The following is a 19,506-nucleotide window of genomic DNA, read 5'->3' on the forward strand; positions in this document are numbered from 1 at the left end:
TTGGAAATTTTATAACTTTATCTCTTATCTACACGTCTATTATTCATTTTGAGATAATTTTTCTAAATGGAGTGAGGTACTTGTAATTGTTCATTGTTCTCCATATGGATGCCCAAGTAGCTGAGCATTATATATTAAATGACCATCATTACTCCATTGACTTGCTTTGACATCTTTATAAAAAAAAATCAGTCAACCATAAGGGCAAGTCTGTTTCTATAGTCTCTATTCTGATTCATTGATCCATGTGTCCAGTCTTAAAAAAGTACCACATTGACTTCTTCATTGTCACTTTATAAGAAAAAATTAAAATCAGGTAACACAAGTCCTCCATCTTTGCTTCTGTTCAAAAAAATGTGGTTGTTCTCTCTGAAGACATGACATTTGAAATAATACCCACATGATGAAACAGAGATATCCACCCCTCAAAAAAAGAATAGGAGTAAATCTTTCTAAACAAAAGAAATGAGCATTGTGACTGGGGTATAGTGAGTGAGAAAGACAATGGAGGGTGACTATGTCAGGAAGGCAAGCAGAAGGCCTGAAAATACAGGTCAGGGTAAGAAGTTTTGTGTAAAATTTATTCAGGTTGCAAAGGGAAGCCATGGGAGGATTTTCAGAAAGAAAATGCAAAACACAATTTACATATTAGAAAGATCACTTGAACTGTTGTGTATTTTATGATCTTTGTAGGAAAGCAAGGATTAGCAGAGAGATTAATTAGAAAGGTATCTAAATATCACAACTGAGAAATAGAGGTTTGCAATGTGGGTATTTTTAATGGGGGTAATAAGAGGAGCTCAGATTCAAGACATATTTAAATTATATTGATCAATTATCTAATCAATAAGACTTATTTACATACTGGATTTTGCATTTAAGGAAAGAGGATAAATCAAGGACAATGCCTAGAATTTTGGCCTTGACAACAGAGTGAATAGTGCTATTCTGACGTTGGGAGGAAGAACAATGGTTCTAGGTTGAGCATGTTGGGCTTGAGGTGACCATAAAGACCTCAAAACAGAGATGTCAATAAGACAGTCAAATATAAAAGTCTAGAGTTCAGGAGAGAGGTAAGGATTGGTCATAGCCATTTGATGGACTTCAATCTACAGACAGCATTTACAGCAATAAACATGGAAGTGATCATTTAGGGAGATTATTAGTGAAAAAATAAAAGACAAGAACAGGCTCAAGGAGTGCTTTAATATTTAGTGGACTTGTAGACAAGAGTATACTAGAAAAGAGGACTAAATAAGTAGCCATTGAAATAGAAAGAAAACGGAGTGTGATGTTACAGAAGCCTAGAAAATCAAGTGTTTTTGTAAGGACAGAGGGCTCAGTTCTGTCAAACGGTGCTGAGAAGTCAAGAGGGTCTATTTTGATTAAGGTCCTTCAAGCAAATATTATGCAGGGAAACCTTCTCTCCTTGGTCATCACATTATCTATTAATGCCTTTAAGGCTTGTAGATCTCGGATAATAAATCTGGTAGATAAAAGCCATGATGCTAAGGGTTTTTGAAGTTAGGAGCCATGGTACATTCAAAATGTAAATATTTGATTAGCTTTTAGCTAAATGTTGAAAAAGGTTCAATGAATTAAATATGTCCCTGGTAACTTAGCTGATAAAGAATCCACCCGCAATGCTGGAGACCCTGGTTTGATTCCTGGGTCAGGAAGATCCTCTGGAGAAGGGATAGGCTACCCACTCCAGAATTCTTGGGCTTCCCTGGTGGTTCAGCTGGTACAGAATCTGCCTGCAATGTGGGAGACCTGGGTTCAGTCCCTGGAGTGGGAAGAAATCCTGGAGAAGGAAATGGCAACCTACTCTAGCATTCTTGCCTGGAGGATTCCATGGACAGAGGAGCCTGGCAGGCTACATGCAGTCCAGTGGTTTAGTCACTCAGTTGTGTCCAAATATTTGCAACCTCATGGACTCTACTTGCCAGGCTCCTCTGTCCATAGGATTTCCTAGGCAAGAATACTAGAGTGGGTTACCATTTCCTTCTCCGGGGGATCTTTCTGACCCAGGAATTCAACTGGTTTCCTGCACTGCAGGCAGATTCTTTACCTACTGAGAAACCTGGAAATACAATCCATGGGATTACAAAGAATTGGACATGACTGAGCGTGTGCACATGTACACACGCACGCGCACACGCACACACACACACACACAAAGGAATGTCTGCTTTGGTGTGGTATCTGCTTAAGTATAGACACCAAGGAGAGTCTATAACCCCTATATGTCTGGATTTCCTCAGTAAAAATCAGAAACAAGGGGACCTTGTGAAAGAGAAGTCTATGTGAATGACCTTCCTGAAAAGAACTAGAAAAAAACACACTTCATTCATATTGCTATTATTGTGCCTGCTGCCTGTAAATTTTTAGAACAACCACTAATTTGCTCTGGTTAGAATGGCCCAAATCCTGCCTGGAGAAGTAGTAAACTATAATCTTCAGTTGCTTTTCTTGTCGTAAAAGCATTTCCTTTCATTCCTACTAGGACTCAAAAGGATAGAGAGCAATCATAAAGGTTGTTCACTCTGACAATATGTGACTTTTTCATTTAGAGAAATACGTCAGCTGCTGTCTCCAATTAAAGAGCTAGAAAATTGTCTTTGAACAGACTAATTATATGAGTAAAAAGGAAAGTTAAGAAATTAAGACTAATGAAGAAGAGATAAGGCAAATGTACTGAAGGCCTCTTAAAGGTAGGGGGATTTGTTCAAACAGAAATATTGGAGCAAGGAAGCTAAAAAGCTAAGAAATACTAAGATAGTAAAATGTTCGAATCAATATTAAGGAGGCAGGAGAGTTACTGGTGGTGACGGTGAGAGTGGATTGCTGAAAACGATGAAGGAAAAATATCATAGTTGTTCAGTTCAGTTCAGTTCAGTCGCTCAGTCGTGTCCGACTCTTTGTGACCCCATGAACTGCAGCACGCCAAGCCTCTCTGTCCATCACCAACTCCCGGAGTCTACCCAAACCCATGTTCATCGAGTCGGTGATGCCATCCAACCGTCTGAACCTCCGTCATCCCCTTCTCCTGCCACCCCCAATCCTACCCAGCATTAGGGTCTTTTCCAATGAGTCAACCCTTCGCATGAGGTGGCCAAAGTACTGGAGTTTCAGATTCAACATCAGACCTTCAATAAATACACAGGATTGATCTCTTTTAGGATGGATTGATTGGATCTCCTTGCAGTCCAAGGGACTCTCAAGAGTCTTCTCCAACACCACAGTTCAAAAGCATCAATTCTGCGGCGCTCAGCTTTCTTCACCGTCCAACTCTCACATCCATACATGACCACTGGAAAAACCATAGCCTTGACTAGACGGAATTTTCTTGGCAAAGTAATGTCTCTGCTTTTAAATATGCTATCTAGGTTGGCCATAACCTTCTTTCCAAGGAGTAAGCGTCTTTTAATTTCATGGCTGCAGTCACCATCAGCAGTGATTCTGGAGCCCAAAAAAGTAAAGTCTGACACTGTTTCCACTGTTTCCCCATCTATTTCCCATGAAGTGATGGGACCAGATGCCATGATATTAGTTTTCTGAACGTTGAGCTTTAAGCCAACTTTTTCACTCTCCTCCTTCACCTTCATCAAGAGGCTCTTTAGTTCTTCTTCACTTTCTGCCATAAGGGTGGTGTCATCCGCATATCTGAGGTTATTGATAATTCTTCCGGCAATCTTGATTCCAGCTTGTGTTTCTTCCAGCCCAGCATTTCTCATGATGTACTCTGCATATAAGTTAAATAAGCAGGGTGACAATATACAGCCTTGACGTACTCCTTTTCCTATTTGGAACCAGTCTGTTGTTCCATGTCCAGTTCTAACTGTTGCTTCCTGACCTGCATACAGGTTTCTCAAGAGACAGGTCAGATGGTCTGGTATTCCCATCTCTTGAAGAATTTTCCACAGTTTATTGTGATCCACACAGTCCAAGGCTTTGGCCTAGTCAATAAAGCAGAAATAGATGTTTTTCTGGAACTCTCTTGCTTTTTCGATGATCCAGAGGATATTGGCAATTTGATCTCTGGTTCCTCTGCCTTTTCTAAAACCAGCTTGAACATCTGGAAGTTCACGGTTCACGTATTGCTGAAGCCTGGCTTGGAGAATTTTGAGCATTACTTTACTAGCATGTGAGATGAGTGCAATTGTGCGGTAGTTTGAGCATTCTTTGGCATTGCCTTTCTTTGGGATTGGAACGAAAACTGACCTTTTCCAGTCCTGTGGCCGCTGCTGAGTTTTCCAAATTTGCTGGCATATCGAGTACAGCACTTTCACAGCATCATCTTTCAGGATTTGAAATAGCTCAACTGGAATTCCATCACTTCCACTAGCTTTGTTCGTAGTGATGCTTTCTAAGGCCCACTTGACTTCACATTCCAGGATGTCTGGCTCTAGGTGAGTGATCACACCATCGTGATTATCTGGGTCGTGAAGATCTTTTTTGTACAGTTCTTCTGTGTATTCTTGCCACCTCTTCTTAATATCTTCTGCTTCTGTTAGGTCCATACCATTTCTGTCCTTTATCGAGCCTATCTTTGCATGATATGTTCCCTTGGTATCTCTAATTTTCTTGAAGAGATCTCTAGTCTTTCCCAATCTGTTGTTTTCCTCTATTTCTTTGCATTGATCGCTGAGGAAGGCTTTCTTATCTCTCCTTGCTGTTCTTTGGAACTCTGTATTCAGATGGGAATATCTTTCCTTTTCTCCTTTGCTTTTCGCTTCTCTTCTCTTCCCAGCTATCTGTAAGGCCTCCTCAGACAGCCATTTTGCTTTTTTGCATTTCTTTTCCATGGGGATTTTCTTGATCCCTGTCTCCTGTACAATGTCACGAACCTCTGTCCATAGTTCATCAGGCACTCTGTCTATCAGGTCTAGTCCCTTAAATCTATTTGTCACTCCCACTGTATACTCATAAGGGATTTGATCTAGGTCATACCTGAATGGTCTAGTGGTTTTCCCTACTTTCTTCAATTTAAGTCTGAATTTGGCAATAAGCAGTTCATGATCTGAGCCACAGTCTGCTCCTGGTCTTGTTTTTGCTGACTGTATAGAGCATCTCCATCTTTGGCTGCAAAGAATATAATCAATCTGATTTTGGTGTTGACCATCTGGTGATGTCCACGTGTAGAGTCTTCTCTTGTGTTGCTGGAATAGGGTGTTTGCTATTACCAGTGCGTTTGCGTGGCAAAACTCTATTAGCCTTTGCCCTGCTTCATTCTGTACTCCAAGGCCAAACTTGCCTGTTACGCCAGGTGTTTCTTGACTTCCTACTTTTGCATTCCAGTCCCCTATAATGAAAACGACATCTTTTTTGGGTGTTAGTTCTAGAAGGTCTTGTAGGTCTTCATAGAACCGTTCAACTTCAGCTTCTTCGGCGTTACTGGTCAGGGCATAGACTTGGATTACCATGATACTGAATGGTTTGCCTTGGAAACGAACAGAGATCATTCTGTCGTTTTTGAGATTGCATCCAACTACTCATAGTTGAGGAGGCTATATAAATGAAAGGCCTGGTGCTAACTAGATCATCTAGGTAGATGTTGAGGTTATCAACAGTGATAATGGTGATAACAGTTAACGTGAATGTTGTATAAGAAAGTGACTAGAGAACAGGTGAAGAAGATTGGAAAAAAATGCACCTGTGCTATCTAAAATCATGTGACTGCCCAGGTTAGTTGAGCCTAACTAACTAAGGGAGAGGGTGGCAATGGAGTAAAAGGTAGAGGTGTCTTGGAGCTATGCTGGAGTGGAATCAGTAGGAGTCTGGGACTAACTGAAAGCAAGGAATGAGAAATCAGAAAAGTCTTGAGTGATGTGAGAATTTCTATTTTGGGAAATTAGACTAATCATGATGTCATCAAATCTCTTAGAACACAAACCAGAGGTGTTCACGTTTCTACCTTTCTACTCCTCCCAGCACACCCCCACCCTACTCTCCCTACACACACGCCCCCACCTCTAACCCATGTCAGCAAGCATCACACATGTGCATCTACACACATATGGAATTTAGGAAATGAAGCCTGAGCACAGACAATCAGGTATCCTGGACTGAAAATACATTTCTTCAAGCATTTTCTATGAAAAATGTGCATGATCACTTGATGCAAGATACTAAAAAGCATTCCAAGAGAATGAGCCTCTCAAGCAAGGAATGAGAGGGAGAAGGAGAGAAGGAAGGAGGGAGAGAGGAAGGGGGTTTCTGGCAACATAATCACAAAGGATGCAAGGGAGAAAAAGAAACATAGATTAATTTCAAAAGCACTGAAAATGAGGGTTAGATCAGTATCTGAGCAGATGGTATAATGTTAACAGATGGCAGAGAAAACACAGAACTTCTTCAGAGCCATTTTTCTTTTGTCCTCTCTATCAAATAATCCTTAAAGCTGTAAATGGAAGAAAAAACAAGACAATGAAGTGATTGAAGCCCAAAGGCTGAGATATGTGGTTCAGAGAACCAATGTATGGGAAGTGTTGGAGTTGTTACAAGTCAGAAAGGAAATCTACTGTAAAGCAGTAGAGGAGGTTATTAAGCCAAGTCATAAGCATATATCACATATTGGAAAAGAGACTGAATGCATATTCAAAAATTTTTGGTGTTTTATGTTAATAAGAATAAATCCGCTAAGAATATCATTAATAAACAAGGATGTCTCACTAATAACTGAAGATTAAGTCCCAAGAATGAGAATACTACATAATTTTGACATTTTTACCTCTATAAGAAAGGAGATAAACAGGGAGTAATTTCTGCAGAGGGGTGACTGAGTGCATGGAAGTGAAGGTATGCATTGTTGTTAAGAATTTGCTTTGAGCTTGAGAACTTCCTGGGCATGTTACTGGCCTGTGTGTTGTATCTGTGTAGGTAGGCTGGACTCAAAACTAATAGAAATAAACTTTGTGCTTTTCAATCCCATGACGCTTTGCTGTTCTACTGTCACTGTTTTCTTTCCTGGAAGTTATTCATAAGAAGCTTACACTGCTGCCAGTGTAACAACTTTGCCTTGTTAAACCCATCCATAAGGGGGATATAGATCTTCCAGGGATTCAATGCTATAAAATTTAAACTTTGTACAAACATGAGTTTTTGTTGTCTTCATTAAAAAAGCACATTGTTCAGATCGCTAAGCCAAATCAGTTATAATCCCAAGACATTACAAAAACTTAGAGACAATGTCAGAGAATTGTTTTAGATAGTATTTGAATAACTGGGTACACAATACTAGAGATAGAACACTGGCATAACCTACTCTGAAACTACCATTGCTGAAGCAGCCAATGATCTCATAACCGCCAAGTCAAATGCTTATTTTTACAGTCCCCCACCAAGTGCCTATTCCCATTCTCTAAATTCTTTCCTCTCTTGGCTTACTACCTGCCTCATACTCCTCAACCTCATTCCTACCTTTATGCTTCTTTATCCTGTCTTTGCATGTACTATGTCCTCTATTCACCCTATGAAATGTTGGGCCCTTGAGTGCTTACAACTGTGGTTCTCTTTTTACTTGTCATCCTTGGCCAATCCTAACTCAGTGTCTGGGTAGCTCTGCCTCCCATCGAGTGAGTCTCAAATCTTTTTCTTCTCTCCAGATGGCTTCCTCCTGTGCTACACATCTCCACTTCCAAGTACACCTTGTCACCCAAGAACACCCAATTGTAATATAGTCTCTAATATCTTCTCAGAAATTGCCTTTATCCCTCTGTAAATGGCATCTATTCCTCCTCTGGAAATTTGAATTATTCTTTACTGCTTTTATTCCTCACCAAATGATTGCACTTACACCTCACTAAACGTCTCTTGAATCTAATCTTTTCTTTCCATCTCTATTTTTACTGCCTTAATCCAAGGCTCCAGCATCTCCCACTTATGAATTTACACCAACCCTCCTACCCGGCCCCTGTGCCACCAGTCCTTCCCTGCTCTTGTCTGTATTTCTCATCAGTGGCAGCATTCTCCACCTCAAGGAATCTAATAATATTACTTCCTAAATTCCTTTATCCAGAATATAGAATAATGCTCATATGAGGTTCTCGACAGATACTGAACAAATAAATGATCAGATAGAGTCTCTACAATTTGCTCCCAAACATCCTGATACCAAATACCTTCACGAGTCATTGTTTCAAGTACACTGCTCCTCTGCAGAGGGCAGGAGAGTTAAGTGGTGCAGAACCCATGCTTTAGCTCCACCCAGTGCCTGAAATACGGTAAGTATAAATAATTCTAACCATTGTTACCATCTTATTACTATTATTGAATGATTTCCTTCAATAGTTTTGCCTGTGAATTTGTATTTATTCCCAGCTCCCCCAAACAATGTTTAACATTCCTTTTTATACGGTCCAGTTCAGTTCAGTTCAGTCACTCAGTTGTGTCCGACTCTTTGTGACCCCAGCACGCCAGGCCTCCCTGTCCATCACCAACTCGTGGAGTTTACCCAAACCCATGTCCATTGAGTCGGTGATGCCATCCAACCATCTCATCCTCTGTCGTCCCCTTCTCCTCCCGCCCTCAATCTTTCCCAGCATCAGGGTCTTTTCCAATGAGTCAGCTATTTGCATCAGGTGGCCAAAGTACTGGAGTTTCAGCTTCAACATCAGTCCTTCCAATGAACACCCAGGACTGATATCCTTTAGGATGGACTGGTTGGATGCCCTTGCAGTCCAAGGGACTCTCAAGAGTCTTCTCCAACACCACAGTTCAAAAGCATCAATTCTTCGGCGCTCAGCTTTCTTTATAGTCCAACTCTCACATCCATACATGAACACTGGAAAAACCATAGCCTTGACTGGACAGACCTTTGTTGACAAAGTAATGTCTCTGCTTTTTAATATGCTGTCTAGGTTGGTCATAACTTTCCTTCCAAGGAGTAAGCGTCTTTTAATTTCATGGCTGCAGTCACCATCTGCAGTGATTTTGGAGCCCAAAAAAATAAAGTCTGACACTGTTTCCACTGCTTCCCCATCTATTTGCCATGAAGTGATGGGACCAGATGCCATGATTAAAGCACTTCTAAAATGATGCTGTAATTTATCTCTTTCCATCTCAATCACACACATTGCAAAGGCTGACTTTTTAGTCATCTCTGTGTCTCTGGACATCATCTAACACAATGCCCAGCATAGAGTAGTTGTCCAAGAGACATTAGCTGTTACATAAAAGTAAAATCAAATTCAGGGCAGCAGAGAGTTTACAAAAGGAAGGGTTACTACTAATTAATTCTGTAAATGCATCTAGAGGAAGGAGGATTAAAAGGAGCCATTAGATTTGGCAATCAGGAAGTCACCAAGTCATTGCAAGTTAAATGTGACAGATTAAGCATTCTGGTTTACAACTGTTCCTCTCCAAATCTGTATTAAAATGAAAAGGGAAAAAAATTAGATCAACAGAGAAAATGCACAAACATGCAAGAATAGCATGAGATGAGGTGACAGCAACAACATAACTAAGAAACTGGAAAACAGTCCAATAGTAACTATGAGCAAGACAGAGAAAACAAAACCCAAGTCAGCAGTGGGCAAATCTAGGGAGCAACTCAATTCATGACTTGGGATCTCAGAACATTTCAGGAATCAGAGACACTGGTTATTCCTAAAAAGTGGCAATGTGGTTGTGGCTAGAAACTGAATGATTCATTGAACATCAGTACAAGAAGCATTGAGATTTCCAGATTCCAACCCCTCACTCTGCACTGACAGTCAATTGCTCCCAATCCATTCAAAAGAAGCCTCTAAGTTTATTCCCTGGAGATGTGAACCAGAGGGAATGTGAATTCAAGGATTACAGCCCAGGTGAAGATAACAGCACCATACTACAAACAAGAGATTGGGTGAAAGTCTATACAGTGAATAGTGAGCCATTTGTCCACTTTGCTTTACTTAGCTCCATGAAGCATTGCAGCCAATCTTACTTCTTTCCAGATCACAAACTGGAGGTTTCCTCTAGGAGAAAAGTGACCTATAAAAAGTAAAGAAATAAAAAACCTAATAACTTGGGCTCTACCAGTAAAAGAATTCAGTCAACTCACCTTCCATGGTCATAAGGCAAACACCAAAATTTATCATATTATCATAAGAACAGAGAATGTGCTTGCATGTTCCATGGTATGGGAAAGAAAAGTAAATGTTCATTTTCTAGAGCACGAAGTCAATAAATAATATATAAAAATAAGAAAGTAAATAAACTGTCATACACTACAAGCAGAATTCTCCAAAGAAACAGAATGAACAGGATATACAGATATAGAGAAGTTAAGAGATAAAGACTTTTATTATAAGGAAATGGCTTAAACAATCATGGAGGCTGAGAAATCCCACTATTTGGTGTCTGCAAACTGGAGACCCAGGAAAGCCAGTAGTGTAGGTCCAGTCTGCATCGAAATGTCTGATAACAAGAAGACATGGTGTAAGTCTGAAGGCCTGTGATCTGGATCACTGAAAGTACAATTACCAGGTAAGTGCAGGAGAAGTCCCATGTCCCAGCTCGACAGTCAGGCGATATATATTTATATAGAGTCAGAAATATCAATAACCTCAGATATGCGGATGACACCACCCTTATGGCACAAAGTGAAGAAGAACTAAAGAGCCTCTTGATGAAGGTGAAGGAGGAGAGTGAAAAAGTTGGCTTAAAGCTCAGCGTTCAGAAAACTAAGATCATGGCATCTGGTCCCATCTCTCCATGGGAAATAGATGGGGAAACAGTGGAAACAGTGTCAGACTTTACTTTTTTGGGCTCCAGAATCACTGCTGATGGTGACTGCAGCCATGAAATTAAAAGACGCTTACTCCTTGGAAGGAAGGTTATGGCCAACCTAGATAGCATATTTAAAAGCAGAGACATTACTTTGCCAAAAAAAGTCCGTCCAGTCAAGGCTATCGTTTTTCCAGTGGTCATGTATGGATGCGAGAGTTGGACGGTGAAGAAAGCTGAGCGCCGCAGAATTGATGCTTTTGAACTGTGGTGTTGGAGAAGACTCTTGAGAGTCCCTTGGACTGCAAGGAGATCCAATCAATCCATCCTAAAAGATATCAATCCTGGGTGTTCATTGGAAGGTCTGATGTTGAAGCTGAAGCTCCAATACTTTGGCCACCTCATGCGAAGAGTTGACTCATTGGAAAAGACCCTAATGCTGGGTAGGATTGGGGGCGGGAGGAGAAGGGGACGACAGAGGATGAGATGGTTGGATGGCATCACCGACTCGATGAACATGGGTTTGAGTAGACTCTGGGAGTTGGTGATGGACAGAGAGGCCTGGCCTGCTGCAATTCATGGGGTCGCAGAGAGTCGGACACGACTAAGCAACTGAACTGAACTGATACATACAATAGATAAAATAGGATTTAAGACTTAAGAGTATAGGCTCAGCATATTAATAGAAAGGCTAATAATTACAATCATAAAAACATTTTCTGAACAGCTATTGCTGTTCAGTTGCTCAGTCGTGTCTGACTCTTTGTGACCCCATGGACTGCAGCATGCCAGGCTCCCCTGTCCTTCACTACCTTCCAGAGTTTGCACAAACTCATGTCCATTGAGTCAATGATGCCATCCAACCATCTCAGCCTCTGTTGCCCCCTTCTCCTCCTGCCTTCAATCCTTCCCAGCATCAGGGTCTTTTCCAATGAGTTGGCTCTTTGCATTAGCTGGCCAAAATATGGGAACTTCAGATTCAGCATCAGTCCTTCCAACGAATATTCAGGATTGATTTCCTTTAGGATTGACTGGTTTGAGACAATGTGCTAAAAAACTTCTATGCATTGCTTTGATTCCCCAAAATAGCCCTGGTAAATAAATTTCATTATCCTCATTTTACTGTTGAGGCAATGAGTCTGAGAAAACTTTTTCTCAGACTCAAAGAAAACCAGTCTCAGTCAGAGGTTTTTAATTGAGGGTGGCTTTGCCTCCAGAGCACATCTGACAATGTCTGCAAGCATTTCATAACAACTGAGGGTTACAGGCTCATGCTACTGACATCTTTTGGGTAGAGGTTATGGAAACTGCTAAACATCCTAGAACACACAGAACATCTCCTTCAACTGAAAATTATCTGGCCCCAAATGACAGTAAGTAGCCCTAATGTAAATTATTCAGAGAAAGAATGGAAGAATTACATGGTAAAAATGCATGAGAGCCTCAGTGTCTGAACCTAGTCATGATCCACTGTTTTCATACAGGTTTTTCACAAACTGATGGATTTAAAGGGGAAATAGGGCTTCCCTGGTGGCTCAGACAGTAAAGAATCCACCTGCAATGTGGGACACCTGGGTCCGATCCCTGGGTTGGGAAGATCCCCTGAAGAAGGGAACCACTACCCATCCCAGTATTCTTGCCTGGAGAATCCCCATGGGGAGTCTGGTGGGCTACAGTCCATGGGGTCTAGAAGCATCAGACATGACTGAATGACTAAGCACAGCACAGCACAGGTAACCAATAGCTAGAAGAAAATGTGAGAGAGGATCATTCATTAATTTCAAGTGGCAAGATAAGAACATGGCAATAGATGGAGAGAAATGTTGATATAGAGAGTAACTGAGAGAATGGAAGACTAGAGCAAGGAGAGAACAAGATGGCGGAAGAGTAGGTGCACGTGGAGTACAACTTTCTTCACGGATATGTAAGGAATACACCTTCAGACACAGAAGTGAATACAGCATACCAGCTGAGAGTGGGCAGGAGTACCTGACCAGTGGAAAAGAATATATAGAACTGCACAAAACTCATCAGGATGAAGGAACTAAGGGGAAAAACAGAAGTGTTAGTAGGACTGGACCTGCCCTCAGCAGGTGAGGGAACTGAAGCAGGGGTCCAGTCCCCACATCAGGGCAACTGACTGAGTCAGAGGAGAAACATTTAAGGCTGAGAGTGAAACAGCCAATTTGTGGCAGCCTAAATGGAATGAGAATCAGTCCTTGCCACAACCGTGCATAACCTGCACAAGGACACACGTCCCTTAGAAGGCACAGAGGCTGCGAGCTGGAATTTAGGGATTGTGTGGTAATCCCAGGGTGAGGGCTGCTGTTGACTGTGGAGAAATGGATCAAGGGGATGTGAAGGAGGAGATTGTGGTGGGAAATGTCTGTGGAGGAAAGCCAGGCAGCCATGGAAGCAAGGCGATACTGGTGAGTCATGCGTAGGGGGTGGAGCCATCACCATAGCCTCTCTCTCTCCACAGGCTGGCATCGGTAACTGAATAGAGAAGCTGGCACACTGAACACCTGACGCGCTGATCTACAGAGTAGAACCCAAACTAGGGTGCCCCTTTAAGTGCCTGATGCACCGATCTACAGAGTAGGTCCCCAGCCAAGGGGCTCCTCTGTGTGCCTGACGCACAGAACAACCGAAAAGGACCCCAGGCAAGGCAGCCCTCTAAGTGCCTGAATGGATGGAGCTATGGAGAAAGACTGGCCAAAGAGGCCTTCTGATCAACAGCTACAAGAGGCTCGAAAAAAGGCTCTGATAGGGCCATTAACTCCTGCAGCAGAGGCAGTCCATGTCCCTGCACACTGGCACCACCAGGGTCTCTGCAAGCCAAGCAGCTATGCTACCTTCACGCTCAACCCTCCCTGGGGCAGAGCTGCCACAGGCAAAAAAAGTCTTGCATCTATGCACTCAGGGTCAATTTGGTTGTGTCGAACTCTGTGACCCTGTGGACTGTGGCTTGCCAGGCTTCTCTGTCAGTGGGGTTCTCCAGGCAAGAATACTGCAGTGTATTGGCTAATACTGGTTGCCATACTTTTCTGCTGCTGCTGCTACTAAGTCGCTTCAGTCGTGTCTGACTCTGTGTGACCCCATAGATGGCAGCCCACCAGGCTCCCCCGTCCCTGGGATTCTCCAGGCAAGAACACTGGAGTGGGTTGCCATTTCCTTCTCCAATGCATGAAAGTGAAAAGTGAAAATGAAGTCGCTCAGTCATGTCCGACTCTTTGCGACCCCATGGACTGCAGCCTACCAGGCTCCTCCGTCCATGGGATTTTCCAGGCAAGAGTACTGGAGTGGGTTGCCATTGTCTTCTCCAAAAAATACTCTAGAAGTAATCAATAGCAGAATATCTGAAGCAGAAGAACGAATCAGTGAACTGGAAGATAAAATGGTGGAAATAACTTCTGAAGAGCAGAATAAAGTAAAAAGAATGAAAAGAACTAAGGATAGTATCAGAGAACTCTGAGACCATATCAAATGCACCAACATTTGAATTATAGGGGTCCCAGAAAAAGAAGAGGAAAAGAAAGGGTATGAGAAAATTTTTGAAGAGATTATAGTTGATAATTTCCCCAACATGAGAAAGAAAATGGTCAATCAAGTTAAAGAGGCATAAAGAGTCCCATACAGGATAAACCCAAGGAAGAACACGCCAAGACACATATTAACCAAACTAACAAAGACTAAACACAAAGAAAGAATATTAAAAGCAGCAAGGGAGAAGCAACACATGACATACAAGGGAAACACCATATGTTTAATAGCTGATAGTCCAGGGGAAACTCTGCTGGCCAGAATGGAATGGCAGGATATATCTAAAGTACAGAAAGGGAAAAAGCTACAACCAAGACTACTGTACCTGGCAAGGATCTCATTCAAAATTGATGGAGAAATAAAAAGCTTTTCAGACAAGCAAAAGTTAACAGAATTCAGTACCACCAAGCCAGCTTTACAACAAATGTTAAAGGGACTTATATAGTCAAGAGATACAAGAGAAGAAAAAGATCTACAAAATCAACCCCAAACAATTAAGAAAATAGCAACAGGAACATATATATCAATAATTACTTTAAATGTAAATGGATTAAAAACTCCAGCCAAAAGACACAGACTGACTGAATGGATGCAAAAACAAGACCCATACATATGCTGTCTACAAGAAACCCACCTCACACTTCAAGACACATATATACTGAAAGTGAGAGGATGGAAAAATATATTCCATGCAAATGGGAAGCAAAAGAAAGCTGGCGTAGCAATCCTCATAGGAGACAAAATAGACCTTAAAATAAATAAGATTACAAGAGATAAGGAAGGACACTACACAATGATCAAGGGATCAATCCAAGAGGAAGACATAACAATTGTAAATATCTATGCATGCAACATAGGAGCACCTCAATACAAAAGACAAACACTAACAGAGATAAAAGGAGAAACTGACAGTAACACAATAATAGTAGGAGACTTCAATACCACACTCACACCAATGGACAGATCATCAAAACAGAAAATTAATAAGGAAACACAAGTCTTAAATGATACGTTAGATGAGACAGATCTCACTGATATCTTCAGGGCATTCCATCCAAATGCAGAAGAATACTTCTTTTCAAGTGCACATGGAACATTCTTCAGGATAGACCACATCTTGGGTCACAAATCAAACCTCAGTAAATTTAAGAAAATTGAAATCATATCAAGCATCTTCTCCAAACACAATGCTATGAGACCAGATATCAATACAAGAAAAAAACTGTAAAAAAACACAAATACATGGAGATTGAACAATATGTTTCTAAATAGTCAACAGGTTACTGAAAAAACCAAAAGGGAAATCAAAACATTTCTAGAAACAAATGACAAAACATGACAGCTCAAAATCTATTAGATGCAGCAATAGCAGTTCTAAGAGGGAAGTTTATAGCAATACAATCCTACCTCAAGAAACAAGAAAAACATCGAATAGACAACCTAACTTTACATCTAAAACAACTGGAAAAAGAAGAAGAAAAAAAATCCCAAAATTAGATGAAGAAAAGAAATCATGAATATCAGAGCAGTAATAAATGAAAAAGAAATGGAAGAAACAATAGTAAAGATAAGTAAAACTAAAAGCTGGTTCTTCGAGAAGATAAACAAAATTGACAATTCTTTAGCCAAACTCACCAAGAAAAAGAGAAGAATCAAATCAATAAAATTTGCAACTGAAAAGGAGAGGTTACACAGACAATGAAGAAATACAAAGGATTATAAGAGACTATTATGAACAACTATATGGCAATAAAATAGATAACCTAGAAGAAATGGACAGATTCTTAGAAAAGTTCAGTCTTTCAAGACTGAATCAGGAAGAAACAAAAATTATGAGCAACCCAATTACAAGCACCAAAATTGAAGCTGTGATCAAAAATCTCCCAAAAAACAAAAGCCCAGGACCACAGGGCTTCACAGGAGAATTCTATCAAACATTTAGAGAAGAGCTAATGCCTATCCTTCTAAAACTCTTTTAAAAAATGTCAGAGGAGAGAACCATTCCAAACTCTATGAGGCCATCATCACCCTACTACCAAAACCAGACAAAGACAACACAAATAAAGAAAACTACAGGCCAATATCACTGATTAACATAGATGCAAAACTTCTCAACAAAACTTTAGCAAACAGAATTCAGCAACACATCAAAAAGCTCATACACGACGATCAAGTTGGGTTTATTCCAGGGATGCAAGGATTCTCCAATGTACAGAAATCAATCAATGTGATACACCATATTAACAAATTGAAAGATAAAAACTATATGATCATCTCAATAGAAGCAGAAAAAGCCTTTGACAAAATTCAGCACCCATTTATGATTAGAACTCTTCAAAAATGGGCATAGAAGGAACCTACCTCAACGTAGTACAGGCCATATATGATAAACCTACAGCAAACATTATTCTCAATGGTGAAAAACTGAAAGCATTCCCCTTAAGATCAGGATCGAGACAAGGGTGTCTACTTTCACCACTATTATTCAACATAGTTCTGGAAGTCTTAGCTATAGCAATCAGAGAAGAAAAAGAAATAAAAGGAATCCAGATTGGAAAAGAAGAAGTAAAGCTCTCACTGTTTGCAGATGACAAGATACTGTACATAGAAAACCCTAAAGATAGTATCAGAAAATTACTAGAACTAATCAGTGAAGTTGGCAGAGTCATAGGATACAAAACCAACACACAGAAATCACTTTCATTTCTATATACTAACAATGAAAAATCAGAAAGAGCAATTAAGGAATCAATCCCATTCACCATTGCAACAAAAAGAATTAAATGTCTAGCAATAAACTTACCTAAAAAACTGTACACAGAAAATTATAAGACACTGATGAAAGAAATCAAAGATGACATGGACAGATGGAAAGATATTCCATGTTCCTGGGTAGTAAGAATCAATATTCTGAAAATGACTATACTACCAAATACAATCTACAGATTCAATGTGATCCCTATCAAATTACCAATGACATTTTTCACAGAACTAGAATAAAAAATTTCACAATTCATTTGGAAACATAAAAGACTCCGAAAAGCCAAAGAAGCCTTGAGAAAGAAGAATGGAACTGGAGGAATCAGCCTTCCTGACTTCACGTTATACTACAAAGCTACAGTCATCAAGACAGTATGGTACTGGCACAAAAACAGAAATATAGACCAATGGAACAAGATAGAAAGCCCAGAAATAAACCCATGCACCTATGGGGACCTATTTTTGACAAAGGAGGCAAGAATATACAATGGGGCAAAGACAGCCTCTTCAGTAAATGGTGCTAAGAAACCTGGACAGCTACAAGCAAAAGAATGAAATCAGAACACTTCCTAACACCATACACAAAGATAAACTCAAAATGGATTAAAGACCTAAATGTAATACCAGAAACTATAAAATTCTTAGGTAGAACACAAAATTCTTAGGAAGAATCATAGGTAGAACACTTGATGACATAAATCAAAACAAAATCCTCTATGAGCCTGGAGTAACAGAAATAAAAACAAAAGTAAACAAGTGGGACCTGATTAAACTTAAAAGCTTTTGCACAGCAAAGGTAAGTATAAGCAAGGTGAAAAGACATCCCTCAGAATGGGAGGAAATAATAGCAAATGAAACAACTGACAAAGGATTAATTTCCAAAATATACAAGCAGTTCATACAACTCAATACCAGAAAAACAAACAACTCAATCAAAAGTGGGAAAAAGACCTAAACAGTCATTTCTCCAAAGAAGATATACAGTTCGCTAACAAACACATGAAAAGATGCTCAACATCATTCATTATTAGAGAAATGCAAATCAAAACTACAATGAGATATCACCTCACACCAGTCAGAATGGCCCTCCTCAAAACATCTACAGACAATAAATGCTGGAGAGAATGTGGACAAAAGCGAACACTCTTGCACTGTTGGTGGGAATGTAAATTGATACAGCTACTATACAAGACCGTATGGAGATTCCTTAAAAAACTAGGAATAAAATCACCATATGACCCAGCAATCCCACTCCTAGGCATATACCCTGAGGAAACCAAAACTGAAAAAGACATATGTATCCCACTGTTCATTGCAGCACTATTTACAATAGCTAGGACCTGGAAGCAACCTAGATGTCCATCAACAGATGAATGGATAAAGATTTGTGGTACATATACACAATGGAATATTACTCAGCCATAAAAAGGAATGCATTTGAGTCAGTTCTAATGAGGTGGATGGATCTAGAGCCTATTATACAGAGTGAAGTAAGTCAGAAAGAGAAAGATAAATATTGTATTCTAACGTATATATACAGAATCTAGAAAAATGATACTGAAGAATTTATTTACAGAAGCAGCAATGGAGAGACAGACATAGACTTATGGACACAGGGAGAGGGGAGGAGAGGGTGATATGTATGGAAAAAGTAACATGGAAACTTATATTACCATATGTAAAATAGATAGCCAACAGGAATTTGCTGTATGGCTCTTGAAACTCAAACAGGGACTCTGTATCAACCTAAAGGGTGGGATGGGAGGAAGGTGGGAGGGAGGTTCAAAACGTAGGGGATATATGTATACTTATGCCTGATTCACGTTGAGGTTTGACAGAAAACAACAAAATTCTGTAAAGCAATTATGCTTCAATCAAGAAATAAATAAACTTAAAGGAAAAGAACAGAACAAGGAAAATGCAACTCTGAGGATACAAACAATTTAAAAAAATTATGAACAGTGGTTAAAGGAGATTATCACACTTTAAAATAGGGAAAAAGATGTCACATTGAGGGAGTCCATATTTGAGCCTTTCTACTTCTTCAGGGAAGAAAGATTCTAGAATTCTTCAAAAACATAAATGAAGAAAAGATTAGCTGAAGTCTAAAGGAGAAAAATGAAAATTAGGAACATCTACTGAAGGTAGAGGGCTTCCCTGGTGTTCAGACGGTAAAGCATCTGCCTGCAATGCAGGAGACCTGGGTTTGATCCCTGGGCAGGGAAGATCCCCTGGAGAAGGAAATGGCAACCCGCTCCAGTACTCTTGCCTGGAAAATTCCATGGATGAAGGAGCCTGGTGGGCTACAGTCCATGGGATCGCAAAAAGTCGGACATGACTGAGCAACTTCACTGGTTCACTGAAGGTAAAAAGAAAAGGAACTATTTTAGAATGAGTAGATTCTGATAAACCAAACTTGAAGGGTTTGATTGGGAATATGTTTTTTAAAAAAAGGAGTTGTAGGATTTTTTTCTACTGGAGTAACATATTATT

The 19,506-nt window shown here is 40.2% G+C and overlaps 2 protein-coding genes and 1 long non-coding RNA gene across 3 annotated transcripts in view; 1 reads left to right on the forward strand and 2 right to left on the reverse strand.

Moving 5' to 3' along the window:
- Positions 1-15,800, forward strand: part of LOC145509784 (uncharacterized) — a 57,865-nt gene extending 42,065 nt beyond the window's left edge. Inside the window, exon 3 of the long non-coding RNA XR_014056411.1 lies at positions 13,193-15,800. This is a non-coding gene — a long non-coding RNA (uncharacterized LOC145509784). The remainder of the gene's footprint in view (positions 1-13,192) is intronic.
- Positions 1-19,506, reverse strand: part of PRR16 (proline rich 16) — a 936,482-nt gene that overhangs the window by 767,435 nt on the left and 149,541 nt on the right. The gene's annotated exons all lie outside the window — the stretch shown is intronic.
- LOC145509779 (uncharacterized) lies at positions 985-9,693 on the reverse strand. Its single transcript, XM_081499066.1, has 2 exons — positions 2,084-9,693; positions 985-1,753 (listed from the first exon to the last, which is right to left on the reverse strand). The coding sequence occupies exon 1, from the start codon at positions 5,463-5,465 to the stop codon at positions 3,960-3,962; it is 1,506 nt and encodes a 501-aa protein (XP_081355192.1). The 5' UTR covers positions 5,466-9,693; the 3' UTR covers positions 985-1,753; positions 2,084-3,959.

The sequence above is a fragment of the Giraffa tippelskirchi genome, chromosome 6 (genome assembly GCF_054371585.1).
Source record: "Giraffa tippelskirchi isolate mGirTip1 chromosome 6, T2T-mGirTip1v1.2.pri, whole genome shotgun sequence".
Taxonomy (NCBI): domain Eukaryota; kingdom Metazoa; phylum Chordata; class Mammalia; order Artiodactyla; family Giraffidae; genus Giraffa; species Giraffa tippelskirchi.